The following is a 26894-nucleotide window of genomic DNA, read 5'->3' as shown; positions in this document are numbered from 1 at the left end:
AATTAACCTCTGCTCTGCATTGAAGAAAATAGAATAACTTTAGATTGTTTAAAACTGCTTGCTTTGTTTTTTTCTATATTTCATCTAGTAATTTTATTGAAATCAGATTTAATTCTGCTACAAAATTTTAATAGTTAAGATGACACAAAATATAAAGGGACAATATATTAATGCTCTTCAGTGATTATTCAAAGACATTGCAAAGAAGGCACAGGTTTCAAATATTAACATCCACAAATATCTCAATTCAGGCATTGAGCAAAAATTATAACATAAACAAAGGTCTTTTTATTGTATCTGAATCAAAGTTCTCTGCCCTGAGTTTTCCAATGTCAAGATTGTTAATGCAGTACTTATAATATAAAAGAACCATTGATCAATATCACAATGTTTTTTGTTTTGGAAGAGATTGCTGTGAAATAACTGTAACTTGGTTTGGAGATATCTTGTATTCCTGGCCAGAGCCTTGTGGAGGTGAAGGTAGTGGAGTTTCAGGAGTTGCTAGAAAAGAATTTAAAAATAAATTATCAGTAATCAAATCAAAGCTGTGCTAGTAGTGTGGAGTGGGTGTGGGAGCAATAACCAGCATTGGCTGAACTGAATTATAAATAACCACAAACTCTATTTGTTACCACTCACACAATTTGGTATAGCAATGAAGAAGTAATCTGACTGTTGGCTAATTCCACTAGGCCAGCTGCAATAATACTACAAGAATCAAAGGTCCATCTAGTGAAAATCACCAAGCCTAAAGTAATCCTGCAAACTGGATAGTTTGCAAATGGCAATCACAACAGGGCCCCAGAACTTAAAATGGGGATGAAAAGCAGGCAATTCTGGGACCAATGGCAAATTCCTATGAAATAAATTTGTTCAGGTTTCTTCTATGTGTAAGAGAGTGAGAATTTTAGGAACAGAGGGGCAACGGGGAAGGACAGAAAGAGAAGAGTTATACCTGTCTATTTTTAACTCAGGTCCTATCATGCTTCATAATACATAATGTAAAAAAATGTAGTCTCAGCCTAAAAGGATTGTCTATCCATAACACTAAGTAATGTTCCAGTATCTTACGTAGCTATGTTATGAGGTAATCATAACTGCCCAATGTTTCAGCATCGATTGCAACACTATGTTGATATATGAGGAGAATGATCTTGATGATATGACCCAAATAATAGCACTGTCTCACTCTTTCTTGAGTCTACTGATACTAATGACGTAAGAGTAATAGAAGTATCACAGTAAAATGTATGCTGTTCCAAATAGGATTGTCTTTTGCAAAATTAGTAATGTCAAGTCCAGTAATCTTAAAATTTCCAAATATATTGTGAATTTCATTGTATTCCATTAAAAGTTCAAATTACATTTGGCATGGCAGCTGATGGTTGTTTTTCATCTAATTATAAACAATCTGCAATTATTGTGAACCACATTTTCTTTGTATAGCCTTATTGTCTGAAATATTATGTTCATATCAATTTGATAATCAAAATACAACAAAATTTTGAATTTCAAATCCCACAGAATGAAAATGATCACCTGATGAATCCCAAAACTGTATGTAAAAACATTAATCTTTTATAAAACTGGAAAAAAACCAAAATTCCATTAAATTTGGATGATAAAACAATAGGAATGCAATAATTTAAATCACAGTTTATAGACTAAATGGCTACCATATTTTTATTGTTGAAAGCAATTACTGAGTAAAAATTATCTGTTCACAGCAAAACAATGAACTTGGAGGGTGGCTGGGGATGAAATAAATTTCATTTTGGCAGAAATAGAGATCTGTTTCTGTATAATTTCTGGACCAACTGGCATTGAAGAAAAATCATTTCTTCCTTCTATATGACAGGAGTACGTGGGGAATTATGGAATGAAAATTCCTTGAGATTACTGTCAAAAGTAAGAGCAATTAATTAATTAATTAATCATAATTATTTAAACAATATTTAATTATTTAGTAATTAATTAACTAACTACATTTATAATCAAATGATCAATTGTTAATCAACTTACCTATCTGTTCTGTATGAACAGAAGCTGTTACTGAACTTATAAGCAGAGTTTGCCCAGTAACTGGATCCTGGGCTAGATGAGGATGAATTGGGTGGAGATTAGTAGCATCATTAAATGTACCTGCAACATTGTCACCAAATAAGTATCTGTTAAAGTGAACGGGTTGATACTATCCAAAGTATGTTTCCCTAATCAAAAAGAAATTTAGCACCCCATTTATACAGACAAAGGTAAACTTAAAAATCAGTATATGTTAGCTGCAATCTTACAATTAGCTAAACATGAAAGCACAGATGATCAGTGCTGTTCATGAAAAAGAACTTCATAAATTTAGAAGCTCAGAGGAATTTTAAGTCTATGTACTGTAATCACAATGAACTTGTTGATTAAATACAACTTGGACCCGAAGATTAGAACCCATCATATTATATATATAAACCATGTTGCACTGATTCAAACCTTTGGCAAACTTGAACAATATTATTTACTTGAAGATCAGCAACTTTTATAATTTTTCTCCAGTCATAATAAATGTGAGCATAATTTAATCAATTTACTCACCTCCAAGCAACATTTCTTGAAGTAAACTGTCAATTTTAACCATACCAAACAGTTTTACAAATTGTATTTGCTCAATCATTTGCCAGGTGATACTCTGGACTGTAGGCAGAAGCAACAGGAGTTCTCCAAAGCGACCTCTAGAGTCATATTGGTGGTCATTGATGTAATCCTCCAAACTCATTTGAACTTGAAATCTCATGTTCCTGATCTTCATCGGGTTACTCAGCCCCTTTGCATCTTCAAATGGCAGAAAAAAGTTACATAAATATGCAACATATAACTGGATAACTTAGCTGAATCTCAGAATTAGCCTATTGACTCTCCTGTAATGAGTCTACTGGCTCTGGGAAGATGAGAGTGAAGAAGTGTTACAAATGGAGCACAGAGATGCTTTTACCATGCTATGTTTAATTAGATGGGAGTTAGCACATCATGTGAACTTGCTAAAGTAGTTAACTAACCTGCACAATTAATCAGATGAGGATATTTTTAGCTTTGAACAACCTCAGGCAGTTTGAATTAAACTGAATCCTTCCAGTGATCCGTATCATGTAAGCTGTTTATTAATACATTTAATGATTCTGAAAAAGAAAAAAATAAAGCCTCAAAGAGACTTAGGAAAAAAGGGTCTACCACGGATTCTGTTACCTGCTTTTTTTTTGGGGGGGTAGCTCATTCTCATGATGAACTGTAAAAAAACAGAAAGGAAGGAGTAGGGGGGAAAGACCTCCCACTCTTGACCTCATGATGGTACCAGCCCTGACAGTTTCATCACAATTTCTTTTTCCTTAATTTATTTCTATTAAAAAAAAGATAGAAAATGGCAGTCTTCCAGCCTCCTTTATGGTAAGTTGGGATGACTGAAAAAATACCCAATGCATAAAAGACCCAGTTATCCTAGTCTGGCAACGTACAGAATCTGTTGATTAAAAAACTACATTGTATAAACTCAGCAATGTTTATGTTAGGACTTTCGCCGTAATGGGATAACATGTGAGTATACAGAGCAAAGAAAAAAAAAAACCTTGCACTTTCCAAATTTATGATTTTCAGTATTATTTCTGTCACAGAAAATATTAAGCCATGTTGTTGTGGAAAATTAAGCTCTGACACTTTCTGGAATGAAGCTGCAGACAATAGGAAACAAATAAATGAATATTGAATATGTGTGCTGCCTTGAGTTGTTTATAAAAAATAAAGGTGATATATTAATTAATTAATTAAAAATCAAATCATCTGCACCTGCCTAGAATATCAGAAGGATGAACACTGAATCCAAAGAATTTTTCTTGAACTATCCAGGGCTAGGGGCAATAAGTATGTTACTTAGAAAAAATCTGGCAACAGATAAACTTTCAAGGCCAGCCAAGAGAGGAAACTCTAAGAAATCACATCTATGCATTTAAGGGAAAATTGTATTGCCTGCTCTCCATCAGTTTCAAAAGCTGCCTTCTATTTCTGTTAGTCCTTCCTTTAGGAATTGGTGACACACCTAAGGCAGGGTTGTCATAAAACCTTTTCATTTCTCAACAGGCACAAGGATTAAAGTTTCACTGAACATCGAAAATATCCATTATAAATCTGATGTTGTCCAGATAATTCCCAGCCAACATGCTGATGTTTCAAAATAAGTTAAAATAAAATCCTTTGAGTCTCAATCATACAAAGACCTAGATGACAAGCTCCGGTTACACAAAGACCTATAATATCTCTGCTTATATTTAGAAAGCAACCATTTTTGTTACATTTGGAAAGGAAATTCTGAAGTATACCTGGATCAAAAAATACAATCGCCTTTAGGCATGCATATTCATTATCATCAATCTGAATTTCCTGAAATGGCTTAATGAGCTCATCCAGGATCCGGTTTGCTACTCTGCTAATCTCAGTTTCAGAACTGTTGCGATGGATGACAAAATCATTACCTTAAAAAATAAAATCAGGTCAAAATTATTAATGGTATCTGTGGCTTAAAACTACAAAGCCAATTACTATTTATCCCCCCAGTACATTTGAACAATTAAATACGCATCATTGGTTTTTCCCCTCACCAATAATCTGCTTAATTATAACCATACAAATATAATATCATTTCACTTCATAATTGTGTACTTATCTAAATATGTCTGTTTTTGAAGACAAAGTAGATCTTTTATATATAGAACAGCTGAAAGGCCAAATACTGTGCAAATTCATGTCCTGTCACAGATTTCTCAAATGCATCTGTTTGACTGCTCTGAAGAACAAAATCCTGCATGTTTCATTTGCCTGTGGTCAGTTGCTGAAGGTTGTGATTATAAGTTCAGAGCTGGGAATAAGATGTTACCTACTGATGGTAAAAAGCATTTCAACTTTCAGTTAAGTATTGGGTGCAAAGGAGGAGAGCTCCTGTATGAACCAACAGGGTCTAACTGGTCATATGAACATTTTATCCCCTAGGAATATGTCCAAAAGCAGAAAAAAGGAATAAGGCAAAGGTTATGCAAACCATATGCAATGAATTGGGAAATGAGCCAAAATGTTTTCTTCTGCCAATCATGAGGAGAAACAAATCCTCATTTCAAGGTCATGCTTGTGGCAAAAGCAAAAGGGTCCAGAAGCAATACTATTTTGAGTGTTTTCCTCCAAGAAAAAAGTCCCTTTGAGTAATTACAACAACAATAACAATTTCATCTGCAAAATAAAAGTTATAAGATATGGTAGCAATAGGAAACTGATTCACTTTCAAAAGTAAGGAGAATTCCTATTTTTAAGCAAAATAGTCCTGCTTCGGGATTTAGTGAAAAACCTGTTTTGTTTTGAACCCTCAATTCTGGATAAATGCACTCCAAACTGAAGTCCTATGCATACTTTTCAGTAAACATAGGGTTTTATTGATAAAAAAACCAAAATAAATATAACCTAACCTAAAAGAATGATGTCTTTGTAAGCCATAGACCTTTTTGCTGCTCCAAGCAACAGATGTTCTCCAGCATGTGCTCTTAACAGGGCAACCTTGGATATAAAAAACAGCAGATAAAACATCAGTACAAAATGTACATAAAATATTAAAACAGAACATTAAAGGAAATCCAAACTGAATTAGGATAATCAGAATTATAGCTGTTCCTATTCTTCTTTCCCAGAAAAAACATTGAAGATGTGAGGCTTCTGTTCAGAAATATATTGAAAATTTATCTTTTCTTTTAAAGAATTCATTTTCCTGATAATTTGTTTCATGAACATTTTTGATACCTAAATATTTCATGATATCACCGTGCTTAATTCTGGATAGCTGATCTAATAATAGCTAAATTCATACAAGTTCCTGAAGCCCATAAAATCTTGGATGTAGCCCAATTTCCTTTTATCAAATTCTTATCAAAATGTAAAAGATTCTTTTCCATGCAATGCAACAGTGGATTTTCCAAATCATGCCTTTTTTTTCAGCAATCATATTTTGCCTTGATTTTCTACTGAATGTCTATGTAAACATATTGGCTCCATTCTGTATGGCAGGAAATTCTGGAAGCTGCTTGACATTCCCCTGTGGCTTAATCCTACCATTCTTCTTTCTCAGATTCCATAACCAGTTCTGCATGAATATTTTATTTATTTTATTAAATTTATATACCGCCCTATTCCCGTAGGACTCAGGGCGGTTTACAGGGAAAATTAAAAGCATAACATAGAAAAATTAAAATCAGTTAAATCAATTAATTAATTCAAGTCCCCGAAATTTAAAACTAAAACCCAATAAAAATTAAAACCCCTCAGCATGGGCCAGACAGCTCGAAGAGCCAAGTTTTCAGGTCCCGGCGAAATGAGCAAAGGTCGGGGGCAGTCCTAAGTTCCGTGGGAAGTTGGTTCCATAGGGCCGGCATGCCCACAGAGAACGCTCTTCCCCTGGGAATAACCCGCCCGCATTCCTTAACCGGCGGTATCCTGAGAAGGCCCTCCCTGTGGGAGCGCACAGGACGAAGGGAGCTTGATGCCGGCAGCAGGTGTTCCCTCAAATATTCCGGACCCAAGCCATTTAGGGCTTTATAGGTCATCACCAGCATCTTGAATCTCACCCGAAGGGCAACTGGAAGCCAATGCAGCTTGCAGAGTAGAGTTGTTACATGGGAGTATCGGGAAACCCCAATCACAACTCGCGCGGCCGCATTCTGCACCAGTTGAAGCCTCCGAGTGGTCCTCAAGGGCAGCCCCATGTGGAGAGCGTTGCAGTAGTCTAAACGGGAGGTCATGAGCGTATGAATATCAGCTTAAAGATACTTAGTTTGATTTTAAATCATAGAATGATATTCTCCCCAAACAGAAAAAGTACCTAAAATAGATGCTTTAATTATTTCATACCTGGTCATCCAGCCGTAGTTCACAGAAAGCTGGAATATATTTTGCCCACTCTACAAGAACCAAGAGCTGTTGCTTCATAGATTCACAAATATCGCTAACACCCGCAACTTTCTTATCACTGATGTCAGTAGTGACAACATTTAAACTTGAAAGAGGAATCTGGGTGACACAAAGACTCAAATTGGTTAAAGATTCAAAAGGCTAAACCAGTCTTGATAATAGTTACAGTTTATAAATGTAGATATAAATTCAGTAAAATAAGTTAAAATCTGTATTATTCAGGGTTCAGAAATTCTATTTTATTTACTTTCTATTTCTGAGTAGATTCAGAAATTCTATTCAAAGCTCATATATTTATTATTTACTATGCTTCCATATCATTCTCCATATATTAGATCTTAAATTACTTGTTCATTATTAAACAGAAACTTAAAAATAATAAATTAGAATAATATAAAACATTCATTAAACTAAGGGGAAAGAATGTAAAAAAAATAAAATGTTTCATCCTGTACTTGTATAGATAAAGGTTGAATAAAGTTATATCTATTTTTTGATGAATTTATAAAATTCTCCAATCAATCAATTCTAAAGCACACATAAAAACAGAAATATAAAATAAAACAAATGCAATAAAAAGAGTTAACAATTACCATTAATCATAAAAGAAAATTACAGGTCGTCCTCGACTTACAATTATTTGTTTATCGGCGGTTCAAAATTACGATCACCTGACAAAAAGTGCTTAATGAGGTCACATATCAGGCCTACATATTAATTATGTCTCAATAGAGTTATCCTTTAGGGCAGGGGTAGGCAACCTTGGCTGGCTCAGGAATTCTGGGAGTTGAAGTCCATGAGTCATAAAAGAGCCAAGGTTGCCTACCCCTGCTTTAGGGTGATTTTTGAAGACTATGTGTCTCTAAGAGCACCTGCAGCTGCACTGAAGACATTGTGACAAAATGTAGTCCAGATTCCAAAGGGGAAAGGAGTTCATCCAAAGGAATAAGAGTCAGCAAAGTTTAGATTGTTTGGTTGGGAGGAAGGAAGAGAGTCAAATCAGCTCCCCTAAAGGTTCTCAGAATGTATCTTTCATGATGCAAGAAATTTACTTTCATTGGGTAACATTTCTGACTATAGGTATAGAACAATAAAGGAAAGTGCTTAGAATAAATCTGTGTGTCTTTCTTGGTTAGGGAGGCCTGACAGATACCTATCTTGTTCATATGCAGTACAGTAGAAACAACTGTTCAGAAATAGCTAAAAGATAGTAGAAGGAAAAAAAACCTGATGAGTTGGGAATCAAAGCTAAAGCAATTTGAAGGAAAACAAACTGTTTAAGAAGAAAGACATGATAAATGTCTGTTGGCTGAGGCGCAAAGAAAAAAAATAAGAATAAGAAAAAAAGAAACATAAGTAGAAGTATTTTATTTCCTACAATATATGAAGATGTTTGTGTATTGTATAGTATGGTTTTGTATATCGTATTCCATCATATCATTTTTATGGTAATATAGTTTTCACCAATAGAGCAAAAATATTTAGAGTAGATCTTCCAGTCCTTGACCTTCCTCTGACTTCTTGAGGCATACTCCAAGTGATTGGAGAAACATTTCATAAGGACTTCTTACAGATTATACCTGACGGTGATAATGGTGTCCTTCTCACCTGAATCATTGAGTGTTATTACAAAGTAAGCCGAATAAAATTAGAATTCTCTTCAGAGAGCCTTCCTGTTTTATTTTGTTATTACAATGCAAAAAGAATAGATATAGCTATAAATAATGGTCTCGGAGAGTATTCAAGAGATTGAATAGGCACTGATGGTGGATTACTATACCTGACGAGAAAGCACTTCAGCCTGGAACAGTGTATTAATAGAAGGAGGAGCACTGCCATCAGAGGTGCTTCGCCTGGTACTTATTCGGTCCCGTTCATTTTGAACAGCTGGAGGAGGAGAAGAAGTGGAAGAACAAGAAAACACAAGCTATTCATATTTTGTTTCATGTAAACAATTGCATTGAATTATGTTTCAAACTGGTATTACAAAGTTATATAAATTTAAGGATCCATACTTGGCCATGGAGAAGAATGGCACCTGGCAATAGTAATCTATATATTTTTCCTAAATTACTAATTTCTACTAAGAACAAACACTATCTAAAGAGGAAGCTGTGTTCTGTTTGTGTGTGTGTGTTATATGTGTGCACGCGCGTGCGTGTGCGTGTGTGTGTGCAAATGCAAGCTTTAAAAAAATAGGGTGTGCCTCTGTATATATGTGCATGCCAAGAAAACTGCAGGGACTTGTCCATATAATTGCTAGAAGATTAAGAGGCACACACGCATGTGTGTGCACATGCGTGCATGCACACACACACACACACACACACACAGGCCTGAGGTGACATTCACAGAAACGCACAAATGAAAGCTAATTTGTCTTATTGGCTGATGATTCATACGGCAGGATAAACATACTGATTCAGAGAAAATTGAAATAAGTTGACAAATATGGCACAGTGATTGAACAGTGCATTAGTGCCAGAATTAACAATTACTCCCTTTTAATTAATCAACTGGTTAATAGATTTTATTGGGGGGGATGATTTTAAAAAAACATATTTTAAGGTAATTATGTCTTCCCAAAAGATAGATTTCAGAGGAATGTAATATACAAGGAAGCAAATTACATGTAGAATTTGTTGGGGAGGCAGTCAACTATATCACAACTTATATAGAGTCATTTAAACTTCCAATACTTGTGCACTAAAGTTGATCATTTTCTCCTACAATAGGTTTAAATATTTTCTATCCACACTTTTCAAGCTGGAGGGGAAAAAAATGTTCACCACCCAATACCTTTTACACTTTCTGTCCCAGCACTTTGAATTCTTGAGGAGAACCACAGAAACCTGCACTTAGAAAGCAATTTTTTAAACACACACAGACACACACAGACACAGAGACACAGACACAGACACACACACACACACACACACACAAACAGAAATATACTTGTTGGGACATGAGATAATTTAGTTGTAGCACCTAATTATATTCCAATAAAACATGGCACAGTGGGTCAGCAATTAAGACACTGGGCTTGTCAGCTAGAAAGCTGGCAGCCCAGGTTCAAGACCTGAGCACCCCACAAAAGAATGAGTTCCCATCCTTGCCCCAGCTCCTGCCAACCTAGCAGTTTGAAAGCATGTAAATGCAAGTAGATAAATAGGTACCACTTCAGTGGGAAGGTAACAGTGTTCCATGATTCATGCTGGCCACATGACTGTGAAAATGTCTTCAGACAACGCTGGCTCAATGGCCTTGAAACACAGATGAGCTCCACCCCCTATAGTCAGCAACAACTCTTTTACCTTTTTTATTCCAAAAAAATTAACCTAGCTCTTTGTTTTCAATATTTAAGAGTATTTACTCTGATGGAGATTTCTCAGTGTTTTCAATTACAAATTTTAAAGCTGTTTTGGTATGACTATCATAATGTTGATACATTCATTTTGGTTCTTGTTTATTATCCATGTTTAATGTTGAAAGCCTGAAAAAAAAGTCTAAATGGCTCGTGTAAATATTTTTTTATCAAAAAGCTTCAAGATATTTGCACGGAAATAATAGAACACTGAAACATAGACTGAAATATTAAATAGCCAACAAACATTCTTTTTCCACCTACTATAACATTTAACAACAGGAATTATGGCCCTTACATAACCAATATAGAACTATTGGACACAAGCAAAAGAGAGCTGTTTCACCTTTAATAATGCCACAGAAGACAAAATTTCCTGTGATGACAAATTGTACTTGCTGAAATACATCTTCTATGTGACTACTCGAGATACATGAGCAATATATCTGTATTTCTAGAGTGTTCTACCTCATGTGTGCACACATACACACACACAAACAAAAGAAAAATAGCAGCAGAAATTCCAATTTTTTTCAAAGAAAAGAAATACTGTAATAAAGAACAAAAAAACTAAAATGCTGCCGTTCCCCACTAAAAAAATCTCTGAGTATATCAAGAGTATGTTGGTTAACTTTTTTGAATTAAGGAGGGGGTTGATATATAACTACAAGAAATTATTGTGAAATACTAGATGGTTGTGGGTAGAATAAAGCATATTGAAAGCCAAGAGTTGAAAGAAGTCTGAGAAACAGATTACCGGTACATTTTCCCTATACAGTGCACAATGTAATCTTTCCACTTTTACCATTTATGATAGACAGATCTTTCCACCATTTCCCAAACTAGCTTAACTAAACACATATGACATGTAATATTTCAAGAAATTCAGATATTCTTAAAATATTTTTAAGACATTTAAATTCAGTATCTACAACATTATGCAGGATTTATCTTAAGAGAAAGCAGCTAAGATGGCCATTCCTTCTCCCCTTTACAGTTCTCGGGCCATCAGACTCCTTTTCCTGAAGACATTCTAGATTCTTTACAGCAAAGAGAAGAAAGACTTTGCATAAGTTTCAGTCACTTTTTTTATCCTGTGGGATCAATTTGTTCTGTGGCCTTCAACACGCAATTCTGTATTCCATTATAGCATTTCAGGAAGCTCGTCCACCCCAAGGATAAAACACCCAGACAAAAACCAAGCAATGTGATATATGCCATACAATGCAGTGAGACATGTGCAGATCTATACATTGGCGAAACAAAACAACCACGTCACAAGTGCATGGCACAACATAGGAGACCAAACCTATCAGGACAAGATTCAACTATCAATCTGCATTTGAAAAACAAAGATCACTCTTTTGAAAATAGCAAAGTCCACATTTTGGATAGAGAGGGTCATTAGTTTGCAAAAGGTGTAAAAGAGGCCATTTAGGTTAACATTAAACAGCCCTCTCTCAACAGAGGGGGAGGGTTAAAACACCACCTGTCTCCAGTCTACAATGCAGCTCTTGCCTAGTGCCAAGAAAATTCCACAACCAATTACACTGTGAAGGCAAAGAGAAACCCCCAAGTGGCCACATGAGCTCACCAAGAGAGCACGAACAGAGCAGTTGTCTGCAAGAAATACAATCTGTTCATTTCCCCCACTACCATCCAGTCAGAACCTATCCTTCCATTCCCCCCTCCACCCTGTCTCAATTGTCAGTACCTATCCTCCATCCCTCCCTTCCCACCAACTGATGAAGTTTCTTGGATGAGAAACAAAATGATTTTTTCTTATTCCTCAAGAAAAAACAGCCCAGTTGCCTTTTGAAAAAACATTTTTGAGACAATAATCATATAAGTATACAAAAAGAGAATGTCACTTTGAAACTACAGTAAGGGATATCCATTAAAAGGAATAAATAAGGTTCCCTTCCTCCCCTCTCAAAGAGGTTTATGCATAAGGGCATGTCAAGGACAGAAAAGCTTAGATCCAGTCAATGTATTTTTTTTAGTTCATACAGAACCTTATCACTTTTTGTGCGAGCAGTGATTGTATTTCCAGTTATCTATTTAGTGAAGCAATCTGCATCCAAAAAGTTGTAAGTAGCGTCAATGCTTCAATAAAAAATGTGTTCAGCTTACTATACAGTATTCACAGTTTATATGAAGAATGAACACACTTTATGGTGAAGACACACAAGATTCTTAGCCAAGGACATTCTCTGATGGGCCTTTTATTAAGGTCATAATAAGAAATGTCACACAGTGATAAACACCAAGTGATAAATGATCATGTAGAAATGAATCAAGAATGATGTCCCAGTTTTTTTTAAACTGGAAAAATGCTATCTTTCTCATTCCTTAACTCAGTACCTGAACAACAAAATTCAGTTAAAAGCTTTAAATATAAAATTATACCAGAGAGATCACCACCTGTTTTGATTTACCAAGCTAAATAGAGAGGCTATGTGGGGAGGAAAAAGTAATTTAAAAAAAACTGGAAAGTTTTTCAGAAATACTTAGCTTGCATATAATTCATCTTGAAAGTGTTATTGTGTGTGTGTGTATGTGTATGTGTGTGTTTGATGAAATCATATTATAGCATGAAGTGCTGTTAAAATATGAAAATCTGGGAAGAATATGAAAGGTAAGCATAGAGGTTCATTGATACAATTCTTCATGACCAGGTAATTTTTTCTCCCTTAAATTATTTCAGTTTTCTATGATTCTTCACATCACATCCTAGACAAGTTTCCAAATTAACCTTCAGCTAGGGAGGACTGTGATAGGTGAAGAGGGAAGAGATGAAGAACAAAAAAAACAAGAAAAAAGTTAAGGAAATGATTAGTCCATTAGTGGGGGAAAGTGGCAAGAAGGTGACAAGCAACAAGGAGATAGCAGAACTATTTAACTCATTTTTTGCCTCTGTCTTTACACAAAGGAAAAAAACAGTCCAACCTACCAAAACCAGTGCCATAAAAAACAGAATAGAAATGCAAGTTAAGATAGGCAAGAAAATGGTAAGTGAACACCTGTCCAGCCTAGACGAGTTCAAATCACCAGGACTAGATGGATTATACCCCAAGGTTCTCAAGGAATGGGCAGACGTGATCTCAGAACCACTGAACTATATTTTTCAAAGATCCTGGAGCACTAGGGAACTACCAGAGGACTGGAAGAGAGCTGATGTAGTTCCCATCTTCAAAAAAGGGAAAAAATAGATCCAGGAAACTACAGACCTATCAGCCTGACCTCAATACCTGGGAAGATTCTGGAAAAGATAATCAAACAACAAATCAGCGAACACCTTGATGCAAACAAAGTCATCACTAAAAGTCCACATGGGTTTGTCAAAAACAGATCATGCCAGACAAATCTTATTGCATTCTTTGACAAGTGACAAAATTAGTGGACCAGAGGAATGCTGTAGATATAATTTACTTGGACTTCAGTAAGGCATTTGATAAAGTAGATCACAACCTACTACTTGATAAGATAGAAAAATGTGGGTTAGATAGCATCACCACCAGATGGATTCGTAGCTGGCTGACAGGCCGTACTCAGCATGTGGTCCTCAATGGAATTGCATCTATATGGAAGGAAGTGTGTAGTGGGGGTGCCCCAGGGCTCTGTTCTGGGCCCAGTGCTCTTCAACATCTTCATTAACGATTTGGATGAGGGGATAGATGGGGAACTCATCAAATTTGCAGATGACACCAAGCTGGCGGGAATAGCCAATACTCCAGAAGATAGGCTTAAAATACAGGAGGATCTGGACAGACTCGAACACTGGGTGCTATCTAACAAAATGAAATTCAATGGTGAAAAAAGTAAGCTTCTACATTTAGGCAGGAAAAATCAAATGCACCGGTATAGTATATGTGGTACTTTGCTCAATAGTAGTAACTGTGAGAGGGATCTCGGCGTCCTAGTAGACAATCACTTAAATATGAGCCAGCAGTGTGCTGCAGCTGCCAAAAAAGCCAACACAGTGCTAGGCTGCATTAACAGAGGAATAGAATCAAGATCAAGTGAAGTACTAATACCACTTTACAATGCCTTGGTAAGGCCACACCTGGAATACTGCATCCAGTTTTGGTCACCATGATGTAAAAAAGATGTTGAGACTCTAGAAAGAGTACAGAGAAGAGCAACAAAGATGATTGGGGGACTGGAGGCTAAAACATATAGGGAACGGTTGCTGGAATTGGGTATGTGTAGTTTAACGAAGAGAAGGGTGAAGGGTGACATGATAGCCGTGTTCCAATATCTCAAGGGCTGCCACAAAGAAGAGGGAGCCAAGCTATTCCCCAAAGCACCTGAAAGCAGGACAAGAAGCAATGGATGGAAACTAGTCAAGGAGGGAAGCAACCTAGAACTAAGGAGAAACTTCCTGACAGTTAGAACAACTAACCAGTGGAACAACCTGCCTCCAGAAGTGGTGAATGCTCCAACACTGGAAGTTTTTAATAAGAGACTGGACAGCCATTTGTCTGAAATGGTATAGGGTTTCCTGCCTTAGCAGGGGGTTGGACTAGATGACCTCCAAGGTCCCTTCCATCATCATCATCATCATCATCATCATCATCATCATCATCATCATCATCATCATTATTATCATTATCATTATCATTAGAGTCATGGGAATATCAAGAAACCATCAAAAGCATTCTATAATTGAAGTTTTAGGATGATTAAATCTCAAATAGCCATTGTAGAGTATCAGACCCTGATAAACAATAAAGATTGCAAAAATGGGTCAAGAGACTATTTGGAAGATGATCACAGTATTATTATTTTTTATACAGATCTGAAATTCTTCTTTATGACAACAATAGTATTGCAATCCTATACTTCAGCCTTTCTACAACACAGTGTTCCCCAGATGTTTCAGCAATGTGTATACTGGCTGGGTATGATGGAAATGAAGATTCAACATATCTGGAGGAGATGCATTTGGCAAGTGATTTTGAATATGTATCTGGCACTGTGAGACCTTGAAGTTATATCTTTAAAAAGCAAGTATAAGATTCAGTATATGGAATTAAGCAATAAAGTATTGCTGTCTTTCACTGCCTCTCATGCACCATCTCAGAATAAGTAAACTAAACAGTTTTCTATGAATAATCTGAAACTGAGCTGACAACATTTTTATTTTGAATATGTCAATGGCAATTGAAAAAGAAATTTAAATGTTATTATTCTTACTTTACTAATGGCTTTGGCATTGCTATTTCATTTGGATTTGAAATAAACCACTATGTAACTTTTATAAACAGAATTCAGAACAGATGGGATTTGTGTTTGTTTATTATGCAAATGTATATGCTTCCTCTTATCCAAAATGTTCCTCAACTCAGTTACTAATGGGGTTAAATTTTAGACTTGTATAGAAAGAGCAGCTGGCATGGATAGTCATTTCTTTTTTCCTTCCCCAAAATTTTGTTTGTTTGTTTATTTAATGAAAAGCAGGCTTTATGGCTACAATTGGGAACCGTTGAACCAGTTTCCTCTTGTTTGTTGTTCAAAACCTCTCTTCTAGCTTCTTCTGCTATTAAGGCTCAAGGGCCTCATTGCCTAGAATTGCTGTATGGGTGAGGTGGCCTTATAAGTTGAATGACTGAATGAAACATTTTTACCATTGGCTGTAAAGCAGCTGAATTAATTATTTGCTCCAATCTGGTGAGAAGGAGGGGGGTATCAGATGATATTAAATAGCCTTTCTGCCTGTCAGTCTTTCCAGTTGAACTTCAGAGGCTCTTCTTAATTACTTTTAAGGAACGTCTTTTGGAGAAAAGAGACATTCAGGATGCAATGAATTGTTAAACCTAAATTGTTCTTCAATATCAAAACTGAAGAATTTTTTAAAAAATCTATAGAAATATTTGCAGATTAGGTGAAAATAGAGAAGGAGTCATTATTATTTTTCAAAAGTTATACGGTGATCAAGAGATCGTGTATAGATTTGCTTAACCTTTAAAGATCCTGGCACACTAACAGCATCATCTGTAAGAGGAGTGGCAGAACTTGGGGCAGAGTCAAAAGAAGAATCAGACTACAGTCTCTACATAGCCACAAATGGACTATGTCCAACTCCTCTTGAATTCCTTTGACCCTTATCTAATGCCAAGACAGTGCTAAAACTTAGTTGAATAAATTCTTACGCATAGGCATGATTAGTAATAAATCATTTTAATTGTAACTTCACATGTGGTCCTGATGTTTTCTGCCTGACATCATCAGATTCTTGGCTGAGAATCTAGTATGCCTAGTAATCTTGTAATGTTGTATGTTGTATGGACAGAAGGTGAACCCAAGAAAGAAAAACTGTGACCTGCAAAATGTCTGATGCTTTTATAAGAACACCAGTCTATATAGACATGAAACAAAGATAGAAGAAACTTCTTACTTTTATATTTTAGAAAATAAGAAATTTCCATCCATCCTACTGTGAATTGTTTTTCTTAGGGAAGGACAAACTGTTATCAGTTATCTATTGATAATTCTATTCTATTCTATCTTTTCAGTATCTGGAAAGAGACACTGAGTCTACAGCAAGATCTGTTACACAGAATCGTCTTTAATACCTTGTTGTGCACTTTTCCTCATCAGAATACATTCAGCCATTCATTTTTAGGGGGAAACATAAGTAGATACTCAGAATTATTGTTAGCCTGAGGACTAAGCCTCTGACCCCAGTGACCAACCTATGGTCATAGATTTTGATCTAAAACTATATAAGCCTACTTGGAATTCTACATACTAAAATAAAAAGAGAATCCAGTAAATATTTACTACTAGTATTACCAAACCACACAGTTCTCTTCCATCTATGATATGGCAAGTTTCTCAATGCACTATTTTAATATTCACATCTAGTTCCATCAATCATTCTTTAGATCTTGCATAATTTATGCAAGTATTAACAACCAATGTGTTTTATAAGGAAGTAAGAGTAATATTAATAATAATATACCATAATTCATACCATCTCTGATACATTATCATTACTTTTCTCAGTTTATATGTGAAAAAACTGAGGTCAAAAGAAATGCCATCTAAAAATTCATCTAAAAGGATATTTTTTTATTATTATTATTATTATTATTATTATTATTATTATTATTATTATTATTATATTGAATTTTTATACCGCCCTTCTCCCGAAGGACTCAGGGAGATTCTATTTGCTGAGATTCTATTAATTCAAGTCTTCTATCTAAATCCAGTATTTAATCTACAAAGTCACAATAGATGCCACCACACTACCACTTATTTTCACAAAGCTTTGGGAAATGCATTTTTATGATACCACTGAACTATATATATTTAGATATGTTTGAAATTATCATACAAATTTTTAGCATTTTTAACAAAAATTGCATAGCAATGCAATGTACACAAGATATTTAAACTTTTTTTTTTTAAAAAGACTCCTTTCAAGGTAAGATATTTAGTACATATTCTTACATATTTTATTTCCTGCTAATTTCTTTTTTTTTAATTACCTTCCTTCTTCATCCCAGCACGAAAGCACTTTTTTAAGCGACAGTATCTGCACTGATTTCTCTTGTCCTTATCAACAATACATTGCCGGCTAAATCTGTTGGACAGAATCAAGGGTAAATATATTAGAATACAAGTACAGGAGGATCCTGATTAGCACAAGTGAAACAATTAATGGGCACTGTCAAAACAATGTCTGACTCTCAACCTTCACCAGTATTTTTTTTCTTTAATCAGACTTGAAACATTTCTCTTTGCTATTCTTCTAACAAGAATAATTCCTTTTGATGGGCAAGTAAAATCCCATTAGGTTATTCATCATCTACTGAAAGCAAGGCATATAATTTCTGCCCTTGGTTTAAGAATGCTTAGGATAACTCTTTTGGTCTCCCTTTGATCTGTTCCTGTTGTTGAATATGATCAGGATCAAAAAACAAAAGAAAGGAGTCCTGTTAGATCAGAATAAAGGTTTACAACTTTAGCAGTCAGTTTCAAAGTGGTCAAAATGATGCTTCTATAAAATAGTCACTCAAAAGATTAAAGCATCATCTCTCCATATTATGTGTACCATGATCTGGATGTAAGAGATACAGCCTTTGTTCAGAAAAGATCTATTTATCTTTATTAATAGCAATTGATAAATATATCTTTTAAGCAAATTAATGAATTAATCTGTCAGTGAGACTCTTTCATCAAAATGAAGAAATATTTCCAGCCTGAAACGCACTGAGGCTGCCTGTCCCTACGTAATTATTTCATCCCAGGACTTTGTTATAAAACTCATGTAAAAACAGTGGAGAAAAGCAATGCAGTTTCTTTAAATAATAAAAGAGACAGGAAGATATCCTGATTACAGAGAGAGTGAGATGGGACTTGCCTACTGAACAGCATTAGCACATCATTTGAGCAAGGAGTGGTACTGTATAAAGAGATGAGCTACTGTGTTTTAAGAAAATAGCCACATAATTCTTGATTCACCATAAATGAAATCCAAAAACATGTTTGCAAATGACTCGCCATTTTCCACAGTACCACGTACAAGTTGTGATTACTTGAGCCAGAATCTCAAGATAACAAAACATCTTGAAAAGAAGACCTGAATCTACAATAGTAATAGTGTGGGGAGGGGGGGGAGTACTGTTTAACCTCGGGAGCAATCCTAGTCAACTTTCTGAAAAAAGGAGAAAAAGATAAAACAAAATTCCAGGGGGAACTTGTAGTACAAATCTAGTCGTACTTGAGGAAAAATGAAAATAACAGGGACTCACAGTAAGGCAACAGGAAGTAGTGAAAGCTGTTAGGCGAGTAATTACTGGAGATCAAAATCTACATTTGATGTTACTTGGGAATGAACAGAATAGGGTTTAACACTGTAAAGTTCTGTTAGACAAGGTAATTCAAATTTCCTCTGCTAATCTATAAACTTCTCTTGCATTAAAAAAATAGAATGCAGCAAAGATTGAAAGCCAGAAATTAATGCTACTTCACTGTATCAGTGTCTTTTTCAACACTAACTAGATAGTATGTAGTCAAACACACAAAGTGTTTAAAAAAGCTTTCTCCACTCCACTCCCGTCTTCTGGATTTCATTTGTCAGAATTCACTAGCTCAGAATAGCTATTGTTGAGAACTGAAAATTACATATCTCAATGCTCCCAAATTGGGTAAAGCTAATTTAAGGCATATATCTTATTGGAATCAAGGATCTTTGTCTCCTATTCTCCTGATCTTGAATTTTGGGTACCCTGTAGCCACAAAAGTTCACAGAACATATATCTAATTCAGAAAAGGGGAAAACTAGCATTTGCTAAACATATTAATGCTAACCTGGCAGCCTTTCCCAATCTGTTTTTGCCCAAATGTGCCAGCATTACAATTCTCACAATTTCCAGCTATTGTGGGTCTCAGTATATCTATCTATGTGTCAAATTAAAGACATAAATTCTATGTATCATCTATGGTACACATCCATGAAGGTCTTTGCTAATCTTTTTTTCCAGTTTAATCACATTTTAAATCCTTCAGTAAGCACCAAACACAATCCATACAATGTATCTTGGACAATGTTATGATTTGCTAAATGAACTTTAAAGTGATCTTTAGGTCAATACTTCTTTTGGATGTGCACTTATTAGCAATGCCTTTTACCAGTTTTGACTACTTTTTCACTTGTGGCTTTTCTGTAAAAACTGGACTTTGACATTTATGACTTGGTTACTGCAATGTGCTTTATGTGGGGTGTCCTTGAGCCATTCTCTGCAATGGAAAAGGAGGAAATGTATTTAATAAATTAACATTTATTACACCAATAGTCAAAACCTGTTTAACAACCAGCATATTTTGAGGCTTAGTTCAAAGTGCTAGTTTGTCCTTTAAAGATTCAACACTTCAGACCATAGGATTACCTGATTTATCTTTGCATGTTCTATGCAACACTATCCCTTCATTCTCTGTTGGGAACCCGCCAGCTAGGCTTGAAAGAAGGGTCAAGCAAGGACCTAATTTGGAAACATTGCGCAGCTGCAAGTGGCAAAAGCTTGACCTCATCCAAGATCTAGGAAGCCTTACCTTCTCATCCCACAGGAAGGCAAGAAATCTAAGGAGATTCTTGTAACATAGGGAGAAGTCAATAAAATTGTTTACTTCAGCTATTTATGAGTGGCTCTGGTTCCTTGTGTGTAGCATGCTCCAAATACTGTCATCAGATATGTCATGGCATAGAATATCTAGCTATGTGATTGTTTTTGTACCCACTTTCTAGAATTACTTCAAGATATTCTGATGAAAGCCAGAACAGGTCTAGAAATCTTTCCCAAAAGGCTCCAAAGGACTTCTCTTGGCTTTACAATTTTTAGTGACAAATTTAGTGACAAATTTAATTTCAGGCTTTAAATAAGAATTTATGTTCTTTTTGTAGGAGCTCCCAACTCAGATGTTTTTAATTATAGATGTCAGGGGCTGAGGTTGGCACCTTTTATGCACAACTGTGTATTGTGCCCTAACTTCAAATAAACCATATGCTCAATTCTGGATTTGGAAGAAAGGTCGAATAGAAATATGTCAATATAACACAAAGAAATAAGAAGTCCTAAACAGTTATATTGCTCCTACCTGCAGCTGTAAACATGGCTCTTTCGTATGCTGCGTCGGAAGAAACCTTTGCATCCATCACAACTAGAGGCACCATAATGCTTGCCAGTTGCTCGGTCCCCACATATTGCACAAATGCCACCAATCACATTGTCAGTACTGTTCATGTTGAAAGGTTCTGCTGAACAACTGTCTGGGGATGGGGAGGAACAAAGGGAGGAATAATTAGAAGTTGAGCACTGACTAGGGAAGTAACAGAAATGTTAAATATTACCAACCTGAAGATTTTACAGATCATCTCTTTAATTAGCTCTTGGCATTTATTTTATTTGTTGAATTTATTGAATTTCTATCTCACCCATCTCAACTTAGTAGTTAAGCAGTTTACAACAGCATAATAAAACTATATAAATAATGAATAAAATATTAGCTTAAAAATAGAGTTAAAAGAAGTCAAAATCTACAAGTGAAAATAAATCAGATTAAAAAGAGTAGGAGGTTAATAGGCAGTGAGAGTGTACTCAGGGAACCAGCCATTACCAGGACATTATACTTTTAGACCTTCATGCTAATTGGCAAAGCCAGGTATTAATACTCTTCTGTTAAAAATGGAAAGAAGAGTGGGGGTTCGCCTCACCTTTGGAAGTAACATGCTCCATAGGGTAGGGCAGCAGCTGAGAGAGCCTTCTCCTAGATCCCGCCAGTTGAAACTCCTTGACTGATGGGATATGCAGCATGCCCTGCTTGTTTGTCTTGGTGGGACAGGGTAAATGTAATTGAGTCAAGCCGGTTTCTCAAGTATACTGGCCCCTTGCCCTCAGAGGGCTTTAAAGGTGATAACCAACACCTTGAATTGGACGTGGAAGCAAACTGGCACCCAATGCAACTTGTAAAGCAGAGGTGTTAAATGTGCCATCCTAGAGACACTCCAAACGTTTGCAGTGTTGCATTCTGCACCAGTGGCAGCTTCCAGATATCTTCAAGAGTAGCCCCATGTAAAGTGCATTGCAGTAATCCATCTGGGAGATTACCAGGGCATGAGAGATTGAAAGTTTCTCAATCCAGGAAAGGACGTAAGTGGCACACAACCTGAAATTAAGCAAAGGCTCTCCTGGCCACAGGTGCCCCTTGCTCCTTGAGCATGAAGTCAGTTCAGGAGGACCCAAAGATTACACACTGGGTTTGTCTAGGAAAGTGCTGCAGATGTTTTTGGATTGCACCCAAGACACCTATTACTGTTGGTACTAATTTTGCTTTCTTTTGCCACAGGCATTCTACTTCTATTTTCAGGTCTTTGTATTTTGTATTTTCTCCAGTTGCTTATTTTTTATTCTGTTGTCTCCAAGTATTACAATGTCCATTTTCCAAACTTTTGTTGTCTTTTTCCATTGTAAGTATTAATACTTACATTGGCATTATGTTGATCTTATACTAAATTTAGTTTAAAATAATTTATAAATAATCAAACTCTGTTAATACAAATGGAAAGTAAATTGCTTGGGTTGCTTTTCTCCAAATCTCCCCACAATTTCGTTCACTTTTCCAACCTCTTGTTTTAAATTTCTCACAGTTGGTTAATCAGCAGGTCAAATATACATGAAATACCCATCAAAATAATCACAACACATTTTCTCTGTTACTATTGACTATGATAATGAAAGGTCAACTCTCTGTTTTCATTTTGTTACTTAATTTTGAAACACAGAATTATCCTTTAAAAAAGTGCAATAATACTATTTAAGTTCCAACTAACCTGGTATGAAAAAAAAACATTGCTGAATAAAAAAATAATTCAGCCAAACATTTGTTCTTTCTTCTGTCTCCTCTTGCTGCCGTATATTATTACTATTATTATTATTATTATTATTATTATTATTATTATTATTATTATTATTATTATTATTATTATTATTATTAATTTAATTTCTATACCGCCCTTCTCCCGAAGGACTCAGGGCGGTGTACAAGGCAATAAAAATACAATAAAAATACAATATACAAAAGTTAAAAATAAGATTAAATAAAACTAGCCCATTACAATAAATAATTAAAAATTACTAATTAAAATACCCCAAACCCATTAGACCAGGCCGGCTTGTTCAAATAGGTAAGTTTTCAGATCACGGCGGATCCCTAATCTCCTTTATATCTGACTCAGTCATGATTGCATTGGAAAGAAAAAATAAATCTAGGCATTGACAGTTCAAGTCCAACTAAAGTTAAAAGTTACCCTAATCCAATAGCAAGAAATTATCTCAACTAATTACCAAGATTTATCATGATTAATGACTTGTTTGCAGACTGGCAGTCTAGAGGTATGACTGTACAGTGTGTTAAATATATCCATTCTAAACAGACATAAGAATATTTTTTCAGAGTAGCCACTAATTCCACCACCCAAGTCCTGCTGCGCTACCTCATCATAGTAGGGTGTGTGTGTGCTTATGTGAGGAATGCATGAAGAATATTGGGTGTGTATGCCAAGAATATATATTCCCAGAAGGGTCACCCAAGGTGTAAAGGTCATTCAAGCTGCCCAGAAAGTGTGCAGGGACCTACCCTGGGCAACACCAACAAAGAAAGATGCTGGAGGCAGATGATCACTTTAGCGACAATGGCAAAAGCATTAACTTATACTGCATGGGAGAAGGTAATGGTAACCCATTCTTATATTTTACCATATGAACGAAAAAACCATATGAATGGAAAATATAAAATGACTGATGATATAGTACCAGATGATGGGTCTCTCAGTTGAATGGCACTTGACATGCTACTGAGGAAGAAACAAGGATCCATCAGGGTACTAATGGTGTTTATGATGTATCTAGATTAAAGCATCAGAATGTCTAGTTGCTGATGGTGGCATATGGGGAAAGAAACGCTGAAACTGCATAGATAGAATTACAAGTAGGATCATGGAACATAAGAAGCATGAATGCTCAACACAGTGAAAGATGAAATGAAACAACTACAAATTGATATCTTAGGCATCAGTGAATTGAGACAGACTGAGATCAGACATTTTCAGCCAGAAAATCACACTCTATTACTCAAGATGTGAAAAACAAAGAAGAAACAGAGTTGCTTTTATATTTAGAAAGGGTATGGCAAGAACACTACTTGTCTACAAAGCAATCAATGGCCAAATAATATTGATTAGACTTCTGGACAACCCTTTAATATGACAATCATTCAAATTTAAGCTCCAAATGCTCCAACCACCGATGCAGAAAAAGAGGAAGTTAATGATCAATGTTAAATTGACCAAACATACAACCAAGATGTGCTGCTTGTGATTGGAGACTAGAATACAAAAGTTTGAAAATGAAAGTGGAAAATGTAGTTGGACTGCATAGCTTAGGAAACCAAAATGAAGCAGGAGACTGACTTCTCAATTTCTGCCACTCCAGTGATTTCTACATAGCCAACAACCAAACAACATAAATATGCCTTTATACATGGATATCACCAGATGTAATACATGGAAATCAAATTGACTGTATTGTTGCTAAAAGGAGGGGCAGGAATCAATTATAGCATCAAAGATATGGTCAGGTACTGGAACAGATCATGAACTGCTCGTATGTAAGTTCCAAGTTAAGCTCAAGAAGAAAGCCAATCAATTTTCACAATATGATCTTGAATGTATACTTACCATTTTTTAAAGAGAACATCAGGAATTGTTCTGAAATCTTGAACTTCATTAATAGAGAACCACAGAAGTTATGGATTTAACTTTAAAAAGTTATTAACAGACTACATAAAGCATAAAAAGTCATTAAGAGACTTTAAAAAGACATAAGACATTGCCATAAATGAAGAAAGAGAAGAAAGCAAATTGAATATTAAACTGCCAAGAAGGGAAGCCAAAGCCAAGAAAAAAATCAAAACCTCAAAAAAGGAACTTAATAGTTTCAAAGAGCTCTTAGAAAAAAATAAGAAGCTGTGGAGCATACTCAGAAAAATGACAATTCCAGTATATCTCATTATCTTGATAGGAAACTTACATACAGGTCAGGAAGTCACATTTTGGACAGAACATAGTGAAACAGATTTGCTCAGGTTGCCAAAGGAGTGTGACAAGAGCTGCATATTCTCCCTTCAGTTGTTCAAATTACATGGTGAACATATACTGAAGGAAGCTGAATTGGAAGATGAGCATGATTTTAATACTGGAAAAAGAAACATCAATAACCTGCACTATGCTGATGACACTAACTCGCTAGGTAAAAATTCTGCAAATTCTGCTAATAAAAGTTAAGGAGCAAGTGAAAAATGGGACTAAAATTGAACAAGAAGATCAAGCTAATGGCAAAAGCTAGAACAAACAAGCCTTAGAATTAACAATGAAGATATCAAAGTGGGGGATACCTTCTACTTTTTAAAATCAACTATCAGAAACAAGCAACCAAGAAATCAGCCATAAATTAGCACTTGGCAGAGCAGTCATAAAGGTCTTGGAAAGGATTGTCAAAAGCTGTGATCAGAATCATGCAAGCTATGGTATTCTCTGTGACATTCTATCGAAGCAAAATTGGGCTTTGAAGAAAGAAGATAGGAAGAGTATTGACATATTTTAATTCTAGGTTGGAGAAGACACTTGAAAATATTGTGGATAGCATTAAATCACTTCAAAGTTCTCATTCAAGGCGAAAATGTCTAGGCTCAAATTACCGTACTTTGAACACTTATGCAGACCTAAATCTTCAGTAAAAAGTCTCTAATGCTAAGAAAGTATTGTCTCCATCCATGAGATAGATGTCTTATACTGGTAGGGTTTTTGGGTGCCTATAATAAGTAAATTTATCCCATTATTTCAATAAATTATTTTTACTATATGTCTGCTTTCTTATTTCCTAGAAGGTTCGTTATACATTAATACCTACATAGCTCTCCTATTCATCTAATATAATTCACAAAATTTAAGCTGAAGTATAAAAGTCTTATTAATTATATAAATAGGATTAATTCACCAAATTAAAGGTTTATTGATAGGTTATATCCTACAAACCTTTCAACAACCAAAGTTGTATTATTTTGTTAGCAAGCATTTACTCATGAAAAAAAATCTAAATAAAAAAGATTTTGACAAAAAATACTTTTTAAAAAACCTTGACCTGAATTATGAAAAGTAAAACATTTGGCTGATCCAATCTCCTTTACTTCCTTATCCATTCATAAATACAATAATTCAAACTCACCATTGCCATTGTACAACACCTGTATGGTTTCAAACTCTAAATTAGCATAACTTGGATCTAAGTCTTCAGAGTAATTTGCCATATCCATGTTCAGAATTGGTACTGAGATTCTCATTACTGTACATGAATCTGAAAATGGTCTGTTTCTCCAGTACAGAAAATGCAATCAACACTTGTTTTCCCTTGGCCTCAGTGACTGATAATCAAAATATTAACTGTCATTACATAATATAGCACAATGGGTGGAGTTATGATACTAATTCAGCATGTCTTATTCTACTTCTAGCTTTCCCTTTTATTATACACCTTTACCCACATAAGGCTGTGTTTATCATAGAGTTTGTAAGACGCCAAAACATGGAAAATCATGGGAATAAGCCTTTGATCAGTCCTCTGATCAAAGAATTTTTGATATGTAGTAGCAGCTTCACAATACAACTAAAGGAAAGGTGAATGGTTTAAATATATGGGTCCTACTTGCATGGAGATGTATTGTATATGCTTCTATTCCCATGGTTACTCTATGTTTTACCTAGAAGAGAAAGGAAAGAAGTGTGAGATCTTTTCCTCTCAAAAGGAAAATTAATTTGCTCCAGCAAACTTAGGATAAAAAGGATCTTTTAACATTTTCTTTAAAAAGTAATGGGTATGCTTGTTTTAGTGCGTCCATTCTACAAATATGCAGTTACATTATGCATCAAAAACTAGAGCCTGAAATCAGAATTCCAGTTTCATGTTCTGTGAGAATTTATCAACAG

At 35.3% G+C, this 26894-nt stretch overlaps 1 protein-coding gene across 1 annotated transcript; it reads right to left on the bottom strand.

Annotated features, from left to right (window-relative positions):
* Positions 1 to 382: 382 nt before the first annotated feature.
* Positions 383 to 26251, bottom strand: HNF4G (hepatocyte nuclear factor 4 gamma; the record flags this gene model as incomplete). Its single annotated transcript, XM_081323505.1, has 10 exons — positions 383 to 501; positions 2023 to 2142; positions 2584 to 2820; positions 4356 to 4508; positions 5490 to 5577; positions 6922 to 7080; positions 8762 to 8868; positions 17845 to 17939; positions 20954 to 21125; positions 26137 to 26251. 10 exons carry the CDS (start codon positions 26249 to 26251, stop codon positions 383 to 385), a joined length of 1365 nt encoding a protein of 454 aa, XP_081179631.1.
* Between the last annotated feature and the right edge of the window lie 643 nt (positions 26252 to 26894).

This window comes from Vipera berus, assembly GCF_964194415.1.
Source record: "Vipera berus genome assembly, chromosome: 3".
Taxonomy (NCBI): Eukaryota; Metazoa; Chordata; class Lepidosauria; order Squamata; family Viperidae; genus Vipera; species Vipera berus.
The sequence above is the reverse complement of the archived record's forward strand: the minus strand, read 5'-3'. Positions and strand labels throughout refer to the sequence as shown.